Source organism: Carassius gibelio, chromosome A2 (genome assembly GCF_023724105.1).
Source record: "Carassius gibelio isolate Cgi1373 ecotype wild population from Czech Republic chromosome A2, carGib1.2-hapl.c, whole genome shotgun sequence".
In the NCBI taxonomy this organism is placed as follows: Eukaryota; Metazoa; Chordata; class Actinopteri; order Cypriniformes; family Cyprinidae; genus Carassius; species Carassius gibelio.
The window spans coordinates 8,158,059-8,170,466 of NC_068372.1; the positions used below are offsets into that span (position 1 = coordinate 8,158,059).

Below are 12,408 nucleotides of genomic sequence, written 5' to 3' on the forward strand. Positions count from 1 at the left end.
ACGAAAGAGATCAACAAAAAGGTATTTTAATTAGAATATCCAGGAGACAATTTAAATCATCGAGATCGGACACCAGCTAAGGGGAAACTGATTTGTAGGGGAGCAAACAAAATAATTAATATGTTAATCAAACAAAAATGAATGAAATGACAATAAGGAGGCAAAGTAAAACTAGGTCACAGGGGGAACAGACTTGTGACATTAATACATTTAAAAAATAATTTGAACGATAAATAAGCAAATACATGTAATATTAAAATATAACATTAAACTATCATATTAAACTTTAATATCGAATAACACACTAAAATTAATTTCATGATAAAGTACTTTGTGCTTTAATATATTAGTATAAACTTCAAAAAGTGTACTTCTCTAAAGCAAGAAACAGTCATCAAAGCATGCTCTTTTTTTGTAGCCTTTTATTTCATGAATATTATGTTATCTCTAAGTACAGTTTAAAAAAAAACACTCCCTTTTTCACAAGTGAAGGTACATTCAAATACAAATATATTCAATAAAAATATTAATCAAACTATCATTACATTTCTAATGTTCCTTACAAACATATACCATGGTACACTTATGGTATCACCGTGGTACTTCAATATATCATGGTACTGAATGATAATTAAGACTACAGGTATGTGTAAAAAAAAAAAAAAAAAAAAAAAACATGTAATACCACAGTACATTTTTGTTAGTGATACTATAATAAAAATATTTTTTTGTTAATGACTTATTAATGAAGTTATCATGAAGTGTAACCCTATGTATGAATCTAATATATATCATTGTCAGTTAGTAATTAGCTGTATTTCTGTAATAAAGATCCAAAGAAGTGAAGATGCAGCTTAAAGGGAGTAGAATTACAGTCCACTTCACCTGAACATGATAAATAATGGATTCAAGCCCACAGGTAATACTAGATCTCTGGTGATTGTTCTCTGTACAGACATTCCTGGAAGAGTCTGAACCCCGTTTATCTTCAGTGCTGCATCAATGAGGAGGGAGATCATGCAGCATTTATCTTCAGCTCATGAGTGGGACCTGACTGATCATATTCGAGGAAAAGGGATCCACTGAACAATGACAGCGTGTTTGCGTAAAATCATCAAAACCACATCTTAAATTCTAAACTCGCCGACACCACATGGTTGAAACTTTTTCGTGTGCTGAATAATAAATTTGCCTTGACCCACAAAAAAAGAGACATAGCCTACAGTAAGATGAGGTTACATACCAGAGTCAGTAATGGAGAACATCATCCTTCTCATTACAATAATTGGACCGTGGGGAAGAGGAATGATCAAATGCTGAGAAAATAACCTACAGAAACTCTATGATGGATTACAGACAAAAAAGAAAGCTGTCTTTTCTTACTATTGGATTAATATTTCTTTTGAGTGGTGTGGAATACGGTAAGTACATTTGACTAGTTCTCTTCTCTTCTCTTCTCTTCTCTTCTCTTCTCTTCTCTTCTCTTCTCTTCTCTTCTCTTCTCTTCTCGAATACAAAAAAAAAAAATCCATGCAGCAAGATTGCTTGTTTGAATCGATAGTGTTTAATATCTTCAAGAAAGCCTTAAACTGTATTAATGGTGACTGTATTGATTGAATTTTGCACATCTTCTGTTTAAATTGTCTTCTATCTCTCTCCCAGCTGTCATTCTGCCCACTATATGGAGATATCTGCAGCTATTAGAGGCACCACCTTATTTTCTTGGCTTGGGTCTATCTGCGTTCAGCTTCAGTGCGCTGGTTTCTGGTCCAGTGTTTGGTCACTGGTCAGACAAGACCAGAGCTACAAAGACCATCATCCTTTTCTCCAATGTGTTTGAAATTGTGGGTCAGTACTGAAGAATGAAGATGTATGATGTGACGTGGGTCTTGAAATACATCAAAAATCCCTTGTTCTTGTGCAGTTATGATCTCTTTGAATTGCTCATTGCAACACACTTTTCTTATAGGAAACTTCATGTATTTTATGGGATATTCAAAATGGCTTCTTCTGTCCAGCCGACTTGTTGCAGGTGAGGATATTTTGAAGTTGCATTGTTCTGTTAGTCTCAAAAGGTTTTTTGTGAACGTCCCTGCTCCTGTGGTGCAAAGCATGAACATTAATGAAATATGAAACATCAAACAGATACTAACAGAGAGATCTGTTGTTAATGAAATCTGTTGATTTTCATTAGATTGTAATTAGTGCAGTGTTGAATCATCCTGACCAGACACAATAACTGGTTTAGATGTGTGAATCTATTATGTATAATAAAGTATAAAATATATACTATAAAATAAACACACACACACACACACACGTTTGTTTTTGTGAAAATTGGGGACATCCCATAGGCGTAATGGTTTTTATACTGTACAAACTGTATATTCTATAGCCCTACACCAACCCTACACCTAACCCTAACCCTCACAGGAAACTTTGTGCATTTTTACTCATTCTGTATGATTTATAAGCGTTTTGAAAAATAGAGACATGGGTTGTGTCCTCATAAGTCACCATCTGCTTGTAATACCTGTGTCATACCCATGTAATTATTCGGTTGTTAAGTGATGACGTAAGAAGCGCTGTTTCCGGGTCCAAGCCTCAACTCACTTCACTTGAGAATACGACCTCAGCAGCAGTTTAGGAGCACTGATTATTCATATTAATCATTTAAGCTAAACGCTTTCAAACTTACGGTATACACTAGTCTCCTGCTTACAGCGTCCCAAACACAAATAATTTTTATATGTTTTTTTTATCTTTATATTTATCTTTATATTTATTATATGTGTGCGCCTAAGATACTGTATGCTGATGCTGCATGAATAGTCATACATAATTCCTGTAGCAGAGACAGGTGGAGCTGGGGAGGTGAAGGATTTTGCTGTAGCAGGACCAGCTTACATCAGATAAAGAACCAGACTTCATTGGCTGCAGAATTAGAAGAGGCCTTTCAGCTCACACACACACACACACACACACACACACACACACACACACACACACACACACACACACACACAGTTATATATTTAACATTGTATATTTGATATTGTATTTTTATAATTAATACATTATATGATTGAATATATTAAATATGACATAATGTATTGTAACATAGATTCAGAATTGGGAGCAAAATGAAGTGGGGAAAAAAAGTCCTAATAAAAATGCATTCATTTTCTGTATGCGAAATATAATTTCTATAAATTTTGACATAGTAATAAATAAATAGATAAATAAATAAAAACGTCTATATTTCCATGAATGCTGAGTGTATCACACATAAACTACTTCATGCATCCATCAGGTATTGGAGCAGGAGCGGGTTCCTCGATTTTTGGATTCCTCACACGCACTACTCTCCCTGATGAGCGAGCTGGAGTCTTTGCTGCTGTCATGGCGTGCCGTCAGGCCGGACTTCTGATCGGTGAGTCAGTGTTCTACAACATAATAAATGGCAAAAGCACTTTCTTCCATTTAATATTTACTCAATGTGCTTTTTTTCACTTTCAGGTCCTGCTTTCAATATCTTCCTAAGGTTGTGTGATTTCAAACTGGGTCCATTTGTTGTAAATAAGTACACCTCGCCTGGGGTAAGTCTGTTTTTTACTCATTTCTTATTAATTTACTTGAATTCTCAAACACATTATGTTTGCACATAATGATTGATGCCGCTTGGAAACACTGCACATTTTGGATGTTTCCTTAATGTAACAGACCTGACTGAGATCATAAGTAGAGTTAGTATTATTAGGGCATGGTTGGGTAATATGATTTAATGGTCCTTGGCAAACATGAACTAACAATGAAAAGTTGGTAACAAAGACTAATAAATATTGTAATAATGTACTACTTAGTTATTATGAGTAAATGCATAAACTAATGTTAACTAATTAAACTTTATTGTAATGTGTTACAAATGAAATTAATTTTTTTTAAAGCTTGCTGTCCCTGTGCTCTTTTTGTCCAAGCTCTTCATGTGCGGGATGTGGGTGCTTATGCAGTTTGCAGTAATGGTTCTGTACTGGGACATCCCACCACTGGACTCCTTCCCTGAGCAGCACATGCCTCTCAGAGAGGTCAGAGGTGAAGAAGATGAGCCGCTCATGAGTCTAGAGGATGAGCGCATGGCTGCAGCAGAGGACTCGTATGACTCCGTCAGTCCAGAACAGACAGAGACCCAGCTCTCATCTGAACTCCCACCTTCTCCTCCAGATTCACCCTCTCTAGACACCTCTGACCCCTTTGAAAACTTCAGTGCCAGTCAAGGTGAAGCCCAGAGTTTATTGTCAAATGACAAAAGTGCAGTGCGTGTGTGTGTGTGTGTGTGTGTTTGGCAGAGAATTTTGAGTTGGTGTGACATTGATTCCTTCTTTGTTGTATCCGAGGTGCTAATCTGAGAGAGTAGTGGCCTGAAAAAGCTTTATTGATCAACTCATTCTGTATTTGCTCTACGATTGCAGTGTGTGTGTGTGTGTGTGTGTGCACGCATGGTGGATATCTCCATTATATTCAATCATGTCTCGGCAGCTTTGAAATGACTGAGATCTACAGAGTTCTCTCTCTTTGGCTCTGTAGAGTTTCTGAGGGAGGAGGTGGTGGTTCTCCTCACCGCTCAGTTCATCACTCTCTTCAATCAGACAGCACTCGAGGTAAAAGTCGTCATCAGCCTCATGTAACTACTTTTTTTTCAATATGGCACAAGTGGCAGTGCTGGTTCACTTGTTATTGTCAGATTTGGTGGGGATCAGCAACAAGGGCTTAACAAAGCCAACCTGCTCTTCTTCTGAAACCAAAAATATTAGGCCACATTAGAGCTTTCAAGCCATGACCAACAAACTCAGCACAGACTTTCAGAATATTCTGACTTGGTATGCTGTAATGGATCCCATTTATGGAACCATTAGCAAAGCCTAGCTACTAGTTTAGGACATTGTAGCAATATGCTGAAACATGCTAACAACATACATCATGTTCAAACATACTAGCAGTGTGCTAAAATATGTTAGATATGTGATAAATGTTAGTAGTGTGATAAAACATACTTTATCAGAGTGTTAACAATATGCTTGAAAGATTTTAAAACTAGCAATATGCTAAAACATACTAACATAATCCGAAATGCAAACATAATGCTGGCTAGCAACATTATAAAACATGATATAACAAGTTTGCAGTGAGCTAATCTCATGATAAAACACACTAATAGCATGGAAGCAAAATATGGAAAAAATGTGCTCAACATTTTAAAACATTGCTAGTAAATGCTAAAATATCTTAGAAATGTGTTAGAATGTTGAAACATGCCAGCAGTGTGCTTAAACGTGTTAAGAATAGGTTACCAAAATGCTAAAATATGCTAGCAACAAACTATGATAGCAGTATGATAAGAACGCCAATTTTTGTCAAACACTGACTAGTTTGCGTCCTTGTTAAGAATCTTCTCAGTTTCTCTGAGATGTAAATCAAATGGCCATTTACAAATATATTGTGACTTTTTATTTTTTTACCTGTTTTTTTTACTTTTTTTACTTTTTTTTACTTTTTATTTTTTTAGTGTGCTGTTTTAATTTGCAGCTGTTTTTTGCTGGCTATAGTGCATCACAGTCCCGCCCACAGCTGGTGCTGGAATAAAAAATTCAATGGAATTTCTGCATTGACATTTGGGGTATAAGCCATAAAAACGTAACCATACATGGTAGACTTAAAACCAGCTACGGCTGTACTTAGCGATAGTATATGCTCATATAAACGCAAAAGGATCATGGGGCTCTAAACTTGTTTTGATATAAATGCCTTTTATTGCGATGTCTTGGCTAAGTACTTCATTACCCACAATCCTGAAAAATCCTACAATCCCACAGTGATGCATCTGATTGGTGGAGCTCGTGTAACCGTCTGGTTAAACCCCGCGAAGGTCCATGAAGACTGAAGATCATTTATAAAAAATGTGTTGCTTTTTTGCATGGTAGACATCAGTGCAATCATGATCTCCTTGGCTGCCATGAGAGTTTTGCAGGGAGGTTGGTAATGTTAGTCATCATCCATTTTATAATGCCACTGTCAAAACAATATTTAGCCTAGACATACCTTTTTGTGCATTTACTGAACATTTGTATGGCAACAACAAGTGTTGACGACTGAGCGGTGATTGCAGTCAGGTACAAAGCCCTGCATCATTGCTGACGTTATCATTAACCACTTTCACACACGCACACAATATAAAATACACGATGATAAAAATAAAAATCAATACACAATACATATATAAAACACTATTCATTTACATGATTAATACTGAAAGAACTGCTATTACTGCACATTCACTATATAAAATAAAATTCACTGGAGGAAAAAGTTTGCGAGAGCGGCCGTCATCAGATTTGGAAGTCGCTCAAAAGGCTCGTTAGCGGCTGTGGGCTCCAGTCGAATTCCATGAGGCGCGGTGGTTTATAGGATGGGTAGTTCCTGCGCTCGAAATGAAAATATTTACACAGTCTTGTACCTTTGACTTTTTTTGGATTTTGTCTTAATTCTTTCACTTGAAATGATATGTTATATGCTTATGAGTTCAGCCGTAGCTGGTTATCCTCACACATGCTCTAAAACTCTTTAGATACTGATTTTTCCGAAAGTCAATGGGAGAAATGAATGGGAAATTTACTTCCGGCACCAACGCTCTCTCGGGCTGTGGGCGGGACTGTGATGCTCTATTTGAATAAGGGCATCTTCGAGCCATATATGGAGTCCTCCTCATGGAAGAGGGGGGTGGGGTAAGCAGTAGCTCATTAACATTTAAAGAGACATGCACTGAAACAGGTCGTGTGAACACAGCTGTTTTTGATGAGGTAAAAAGGGTTTTGTTTAACACGAAACTTGAGGAATTTTAAACAAAGTATGTTTTCATGAAAAACATACTTCCTGACATCCTTTTAAAAAAAAATTTGAGCTATTTGTAGTATTTAAAAGCAAAAAAAAACAAAAAAACAATTGAAGCTTATAATTATAAAAACACAAAATTAAATGCGTTGTTAAATGTGTGTATTACTTCTACTGTAAAGTTGTTTAAATCAGAGCACAGTACATAATAATAATAATAATCATAGTAATAAGAAATAAAACATATTTTTATGTTATTTTGGATTCAAAGTTGCATTAAAAATCTGCTTTGAATTGGCACAATACTTCTGAAAGCAAGTCACCAGACCCCCCACGGTGTCTTAAATTTATCCGAGCTACTAAATAATGTCTGTCCAATTATGACTGATTAAGGATCACAGTAGTAGGTAAATCTAAATTTAAAATGATCTTATCTAATCTAAGCATTGATTTAATATAATCACATATTTGAAATTGACACACATTTACCTTCCCAGTTGCCTGACCTAGATACATGACAAACTGGTTATAGAGTTCAAAATGTTCCTTTTCATTATCTTTATCAGATATATCATGCCTAGTTTTATTCTTATTCCATATGAAAGATATGCTAGATAAATTATAATCTTGCATTTACTTTATATTGCCTGAAGAAAATGTGAGTGATGTTTACTAATGTAAAAATATGCCATTAGTTTTTCTGATCTGTTTTAAGCTTATTGCTATGTGGTTTCTAGAGTGTTCTGAATGGTTGATGTCTGTGTTCTCTCATCTCCAGACCATGGTGACCCCTCTGACGCAGAAGTACTTTGGCTTGGGTGAGCTGGGGAACAGTGTGATGTACAGTCTGTGTGGGGTGGAGGTAATTGCAGGCTTCTTCCTGGTGCGCTGGCTGAGCCGTGTGCTGGAGGACCGGGTGGTGCTGGCGGTGGGGCTGCTCATCTGCAGCGTGGCTTGTGTCTGGTGCCTCATCTTTCTGGCCAATCCACAAGGTGTGTGTGTGTGTGTGGCAGACGTCCAGAGAAACTGGCATACACCTGGGCATGGACAGACACAATATGCCTGCTCAGTTTGGTGCCAACTCAATGAAATGCATTATTAGTTTGGAACTGCTTTAAATTGATCTATCTATCTATCTATCTATCTATCTATCTATCTATCTATCTATCTATCTATCTATCTATCTATCTATCTATCTATCTATCTATCTATCTATCTATCTATCATCTGTGATATTCTGGCTTTCATCCTCAATTCGATATGTCTTTTGTTAGGTGGCTTTGCATTCGAGTTGATTGAGTTCATCATCGGAGTGTTCCTGCAGTTACTAGGACTTCCTTTCGTTGCAGTGTCTCAGGTGTCTCTCTTTTCTAAGGTTACAGCTGAGAAAACACAAGGTGAGAAACAAAGAGAAGTCCGCCGAGAATACAAAAAGAGACAGAAGAAAAAGATAGATGAGCTCTTGAGTAAACATGTAACACTCATGTTTGAGTTTTAAGTGTCACTTATTGTCACTGTTTAGATATTCAAAACGATGTGCTGTTTATTTAATGACTTTGTGTTGTGTGTGTGTGTGTGTGTGTGTGTGTGTGTGTCTGCAGGCTTTAGTCAGGGTGTACGGCGTTCAGTCGGGGGTCTTGCCACCATTCTCGGGCCCCTGTGGGCAGGGGGTCTAATAGGAAATCTATATGTGATGCTGGGTATGATGATGCTCCTACTGACCCTCATCATGGTGTGTAGACTCATTATGACTGATTCTGAAAATCACCAGAGATTTCCCTTAGTTTGTCATCATAACCACATTTACCAGCTCAAATATAATTACATTTAATGATTTGTGACTATTATAGATCCCTATTTGTTTGAGATTGTAGAGTCATTAGAGTCTCTGGCCTTTTTGTTTTAATAAGGTGATTTAGAAATAAGTAAACATGTTAGATTTTAAACATTTTATCAGACAGTGAATCCTATCAAGTGTTAACAAATTGTATTGTGCTATATCAAGCAACTTTATTGTTATAACATTAAGATGTTGTGTTACTTCAAATAAGTAACAGGGTTGACAGTGACAAGATTGGGAGTTTTTTTTTTTTTTATGTTTTTTTTTTGTCATTTCTAGACTTGTGCTCAAGCCCCTGACACTACAAGGGGTCTAGCATACAAGTTTAATGTCGAAATTCTCATGAATGTCCATATTGAATTAGTTATTTTTTTATTTATTTTTTATTAGTAATTATTTGCTATAAAAAAAATCATAGTAACAGGGGTGACAATTCAAGATGGTTCCCTTTTGACAAACCCCAAAAAAGTGAATACACAAATAAAAAGAAAATTAATTTGTCCAGTTTATTTGTAGATGTATTATTTATTTTATATTAAGGAAAATAAATAAAAAATAAAATAAATTTACAAAATGAAATGACAGATTTTTAATTATCCAAAAAAAGTCTGTGTCATTTGTGAAATGACCCTTTAAAACGGAGACTAACTGGTGGATGTTGTGGTCAGATCATGATGGTGTTGTCCTATGAGAAGCTGGTGGAGCCGCCCAGGGTGGAGCATGCAGAGGACTCAGAGAACGGAGGATAGACGCCACCCTTCACTACACACGATACAGGTGACACAGTGAGCTCACATTGTTTACTGGGTAGTTGTGTAATTTCAGTAAGCAGCATGACTTAATAGATCTGAAAAATAAATTAATAATTGGTCTAAAATGAACAGATAGTCGCACACCAAACTCTTGCCATTGGTTGAGTCCAGCTACACAAGACTTAGCATGATCCCATTGGCCCTTGCTGGGTAGGTGTCACAACCCACATGGAAAGAGCTTATATGAGGATATATGCGCATATATGAAACCTATATGCAGTTTATATGCATATTTACATATATATTTTTTATATTCTCTTAGTCTCTTGCCTTTTGCATCAGTTAAGGATAGTGCTTGCTAGTGAAGGAGTTGGTACTGTGTGAGTTTTTGACGCTATCAGCAAATAAGCATCATCATGATGATGTCATTTTCCAGTTATTTATGGCTCATATTATCGGCTCACAAAAAACTGGTGGCCATGATGCCTACCATTAAAGATTACAGGTTTAAAATAGCATATTTCTGTGGGTTTTGCGCAAGTTAATAATCTACTATCAAGACTGTATAGCAATGCTAATGCTAACAGATCTTTCTTCAGATCATAGAGCTCCTTGACTGAGCTAATGTTGTTTGGTCATCCTAATAAGAACATTCAAACATTCATAGCAATATTTTGATAGTGCCACAGCATTAGCCATCACTGTCTATCTTACAGTTGTCTCTGCGTGTTAAGCTAGAGAGAAAACTAGAGGGCATAATTGTATTGAATGTGCACTTGTAGTGTCCTGATGTGTACTTCTTTTTCACAAGGGAAATTACTGTGACATGGAAACAATACACATTTCATCTTTAAAGAAAATGTGTTTATCTGTTTTACTGTACTGTCTGTATTAGTGTGACTTCTTGTTGTTTGAACACAGACAGAACTTTTATTTTGTCTGTGTTGAGTTAAACCGACACAGACTCCAGCCATGCAGCTTTAAACCACATTATAGAAACTGCTCAGAATGGAAAACAGGACAAAATATGGTGCTAAAAGCAAAGAGGTGGGCCGTTGAATAATAAATGCTATAATCCGCTAGCGACAGTCAACATTATGACTCCAAATCACACTCTTTGCAGAATGACAAAAGCTGTCATTGGTAAATGAATCTATCTGTGTGATTTTCATATTTCAGCACAGATCAAGAGCCCCTCTCTCTGCGGTCTGTCTGCCAAAGTTGAGCGCTCGTGTGGGGCTGTACAGAGCAGATGCTGAAACAGTGGGAGATAAGAGACCCTGCCAGGACTAGCAGACCGCAAACAGCGAGAAGGGCGAACACACAACCACACACACACACACACACACACACACGCACACACACACACATACACACACACACACTTAGTATGTTTGGCATAACGTATCCTTAAATCTGGCATAGTTTTGTTAAATACTGCAGTTTTTATATTAATCATTTCTGATTTCATTTAGCATAGTCAACGTATTTACTGTGTGACTCTTTTAATGTAAATAAATGGTTTGAGGATCTCCTGATATACCATTATGAAAGAGTGTGGCAATTTGTCTGGAATGAACACATGATGGCACTATTGCCCCTTAAAGAGACTGACGTTGAAAAGAACTGCAGGACTCAATGCATGAGTGTGTGTGTGTGTGTGTGTGTGTGAATTTTTTCCAAAAACAAATGATACATGCAATTATTGTGCACAGACCTTCGGTCATTCCTTTGGATATTTACTCATCTTAAGAGGGAAACTGAATATTTATGCGTCCTCTGGTGCGTATGATCTGCTGTTTGTAGATTGTTTTGAAATATTATTACTGTAAACTCATTCAAATATGTGTTCACCAAATATAGACACTTGGAATGAATCAATACCAACATCATTGTGGTGTCCTCTCATTTAATAGCTTTTTTTTCTAAACGTAAATGCTATAAATATATATTATCACTGATATTTTATTTATGAGTTGTAAGTAATTGTTATGAGTTCAGTAATGTATTTCATCTCTGTTTTAGCTGGGATCTTTATCTTTTAGCTTAATATGCATTATTTAATGCGGGGGGGTCAAACTCAATTCCTGGAGGGCCGGAGCCAACCCTGCTCCAACACACATATCATGTAGTTTTCTAATAAGCCTAAAGGACTTGATTAGTTGGATCAGGTGTGTTTAATTAGGGTTGAATCTAAAGTCTGCAGGGTTCTGGTCCACCAGGAATTGAGTTTGACACCCCTGACTTAATGTATAGCTACACTGGCATTAATGTAGTAAGCAAGTCAACACTGTTGCCATGGCGTTTATGGCATCAATGACAGTGGTTACAGTGGCCCAAGGTTATCGAAAGGCTACTAATTAATTTTTTGACCGATATCTCTTCAATTATGAGGGTGATTGTGTAAATTGTGTCACTTTAAAGGGATAGTGCATCCTAAAGTGAAAATACTTTCATCATTATTCATTCACCCTCAGGTTGCTCTAAACCTGTACGCATTCTTTCTTTTGTAAAGAAAGAATATCCTCTGGGATGTCGACTTCAATTGTGTCCATATAATAGAAGTCAGTGGGAACGAAACTCTTTCATGTTCCACAGAACAACAAGAGGCTAAGTAAGTACTGACAGCATTTTCATTTTTGGGTGAACTATCCCTTTAATTGTTCATTTTGCTGTGGAAGGAAATGCTGCAATAACGTGCTACAGTCTCCCATTTGACCAAACCCAGAGAGACAGGAAAATGGTCCATTCCACTCACTGTATTGCAGAGCAATAAGCATTTAACCTTTCACCCCTCAATCCACATGATCTCATAATCCTGTGTGAAAAACGATTATAATCCCAATCCCACATACGTGTTCACATCTGTAGAAGGGATGAGCAGGAAGAGCGTTAACACACACACTGCGAGAAGGCGGCACAGTGATCACT

The 12,408-nt window shown here is 36.8% G+C and overlaps 1 protein-coding gene across 1 annotated transcript; it reads left to right on the forward strand.

Annotated features, from left to right (window-relative positions):
- Positions 1–1,001: 1,001 nt before the first annotated feature.
- On the forward strand, positions 1,002–11,017 carry mfsd8l2 (major facilitator superfamily domain containing 8-like 2). The gene is made up of 12 exons (XM_052612428.1): positions 1,002–1,421; positions 1,663–1,848; positions 1,970–2,032; positions 3,314–3,433; positions 3,520–3,599; positions 3,978–4,275; positions 4,585–4,658; positions 7,664–7,877; positions 8,160–8,282; positions 8,487–8,617; positions 9,394–9,502; positions 10,657–11,017. Exons 1-11 carry the CDS (start codon positions 1,343–1,345, stop codon positions 9,472–9,474), a joined length of 1,449 nt encoding a protein of 482 aa, XP_052468388.1. The 5' UTR covers positions 1,002–1,342; the 3' UTR covers positions 9,475–9,502; positions 10,657–11,017.
- The last annotated feature ends 1,391 nt before the right edge of the window (positions 11,018–12,408 follow it).

Bases quoted from the DNA above. Each gene is read 5' to 3' on its own strand.
- mfsd8l2 (XM_052612428.1), top strand. From the start codon at position 1,343: ATGATGGATTACAGACAAAAAAGAAAGCTGTCTTTTCTTACTATTGGA. The intron at 3,434-3,519 runs GTGAGTCAGTGT...TTTCACTTTCAG, and splicing joins TCAGGCCGGACTTCTGATCG to GTCCTGCTTTCAATATCTTC. The intron at 8,283-8,486 runs GTGAGAAACAAA...GTGTGTCTGCAG, and splicing joins TACAGCTGAGAAAACACAAG to GCTTTAGTCAGGGTGTACGG.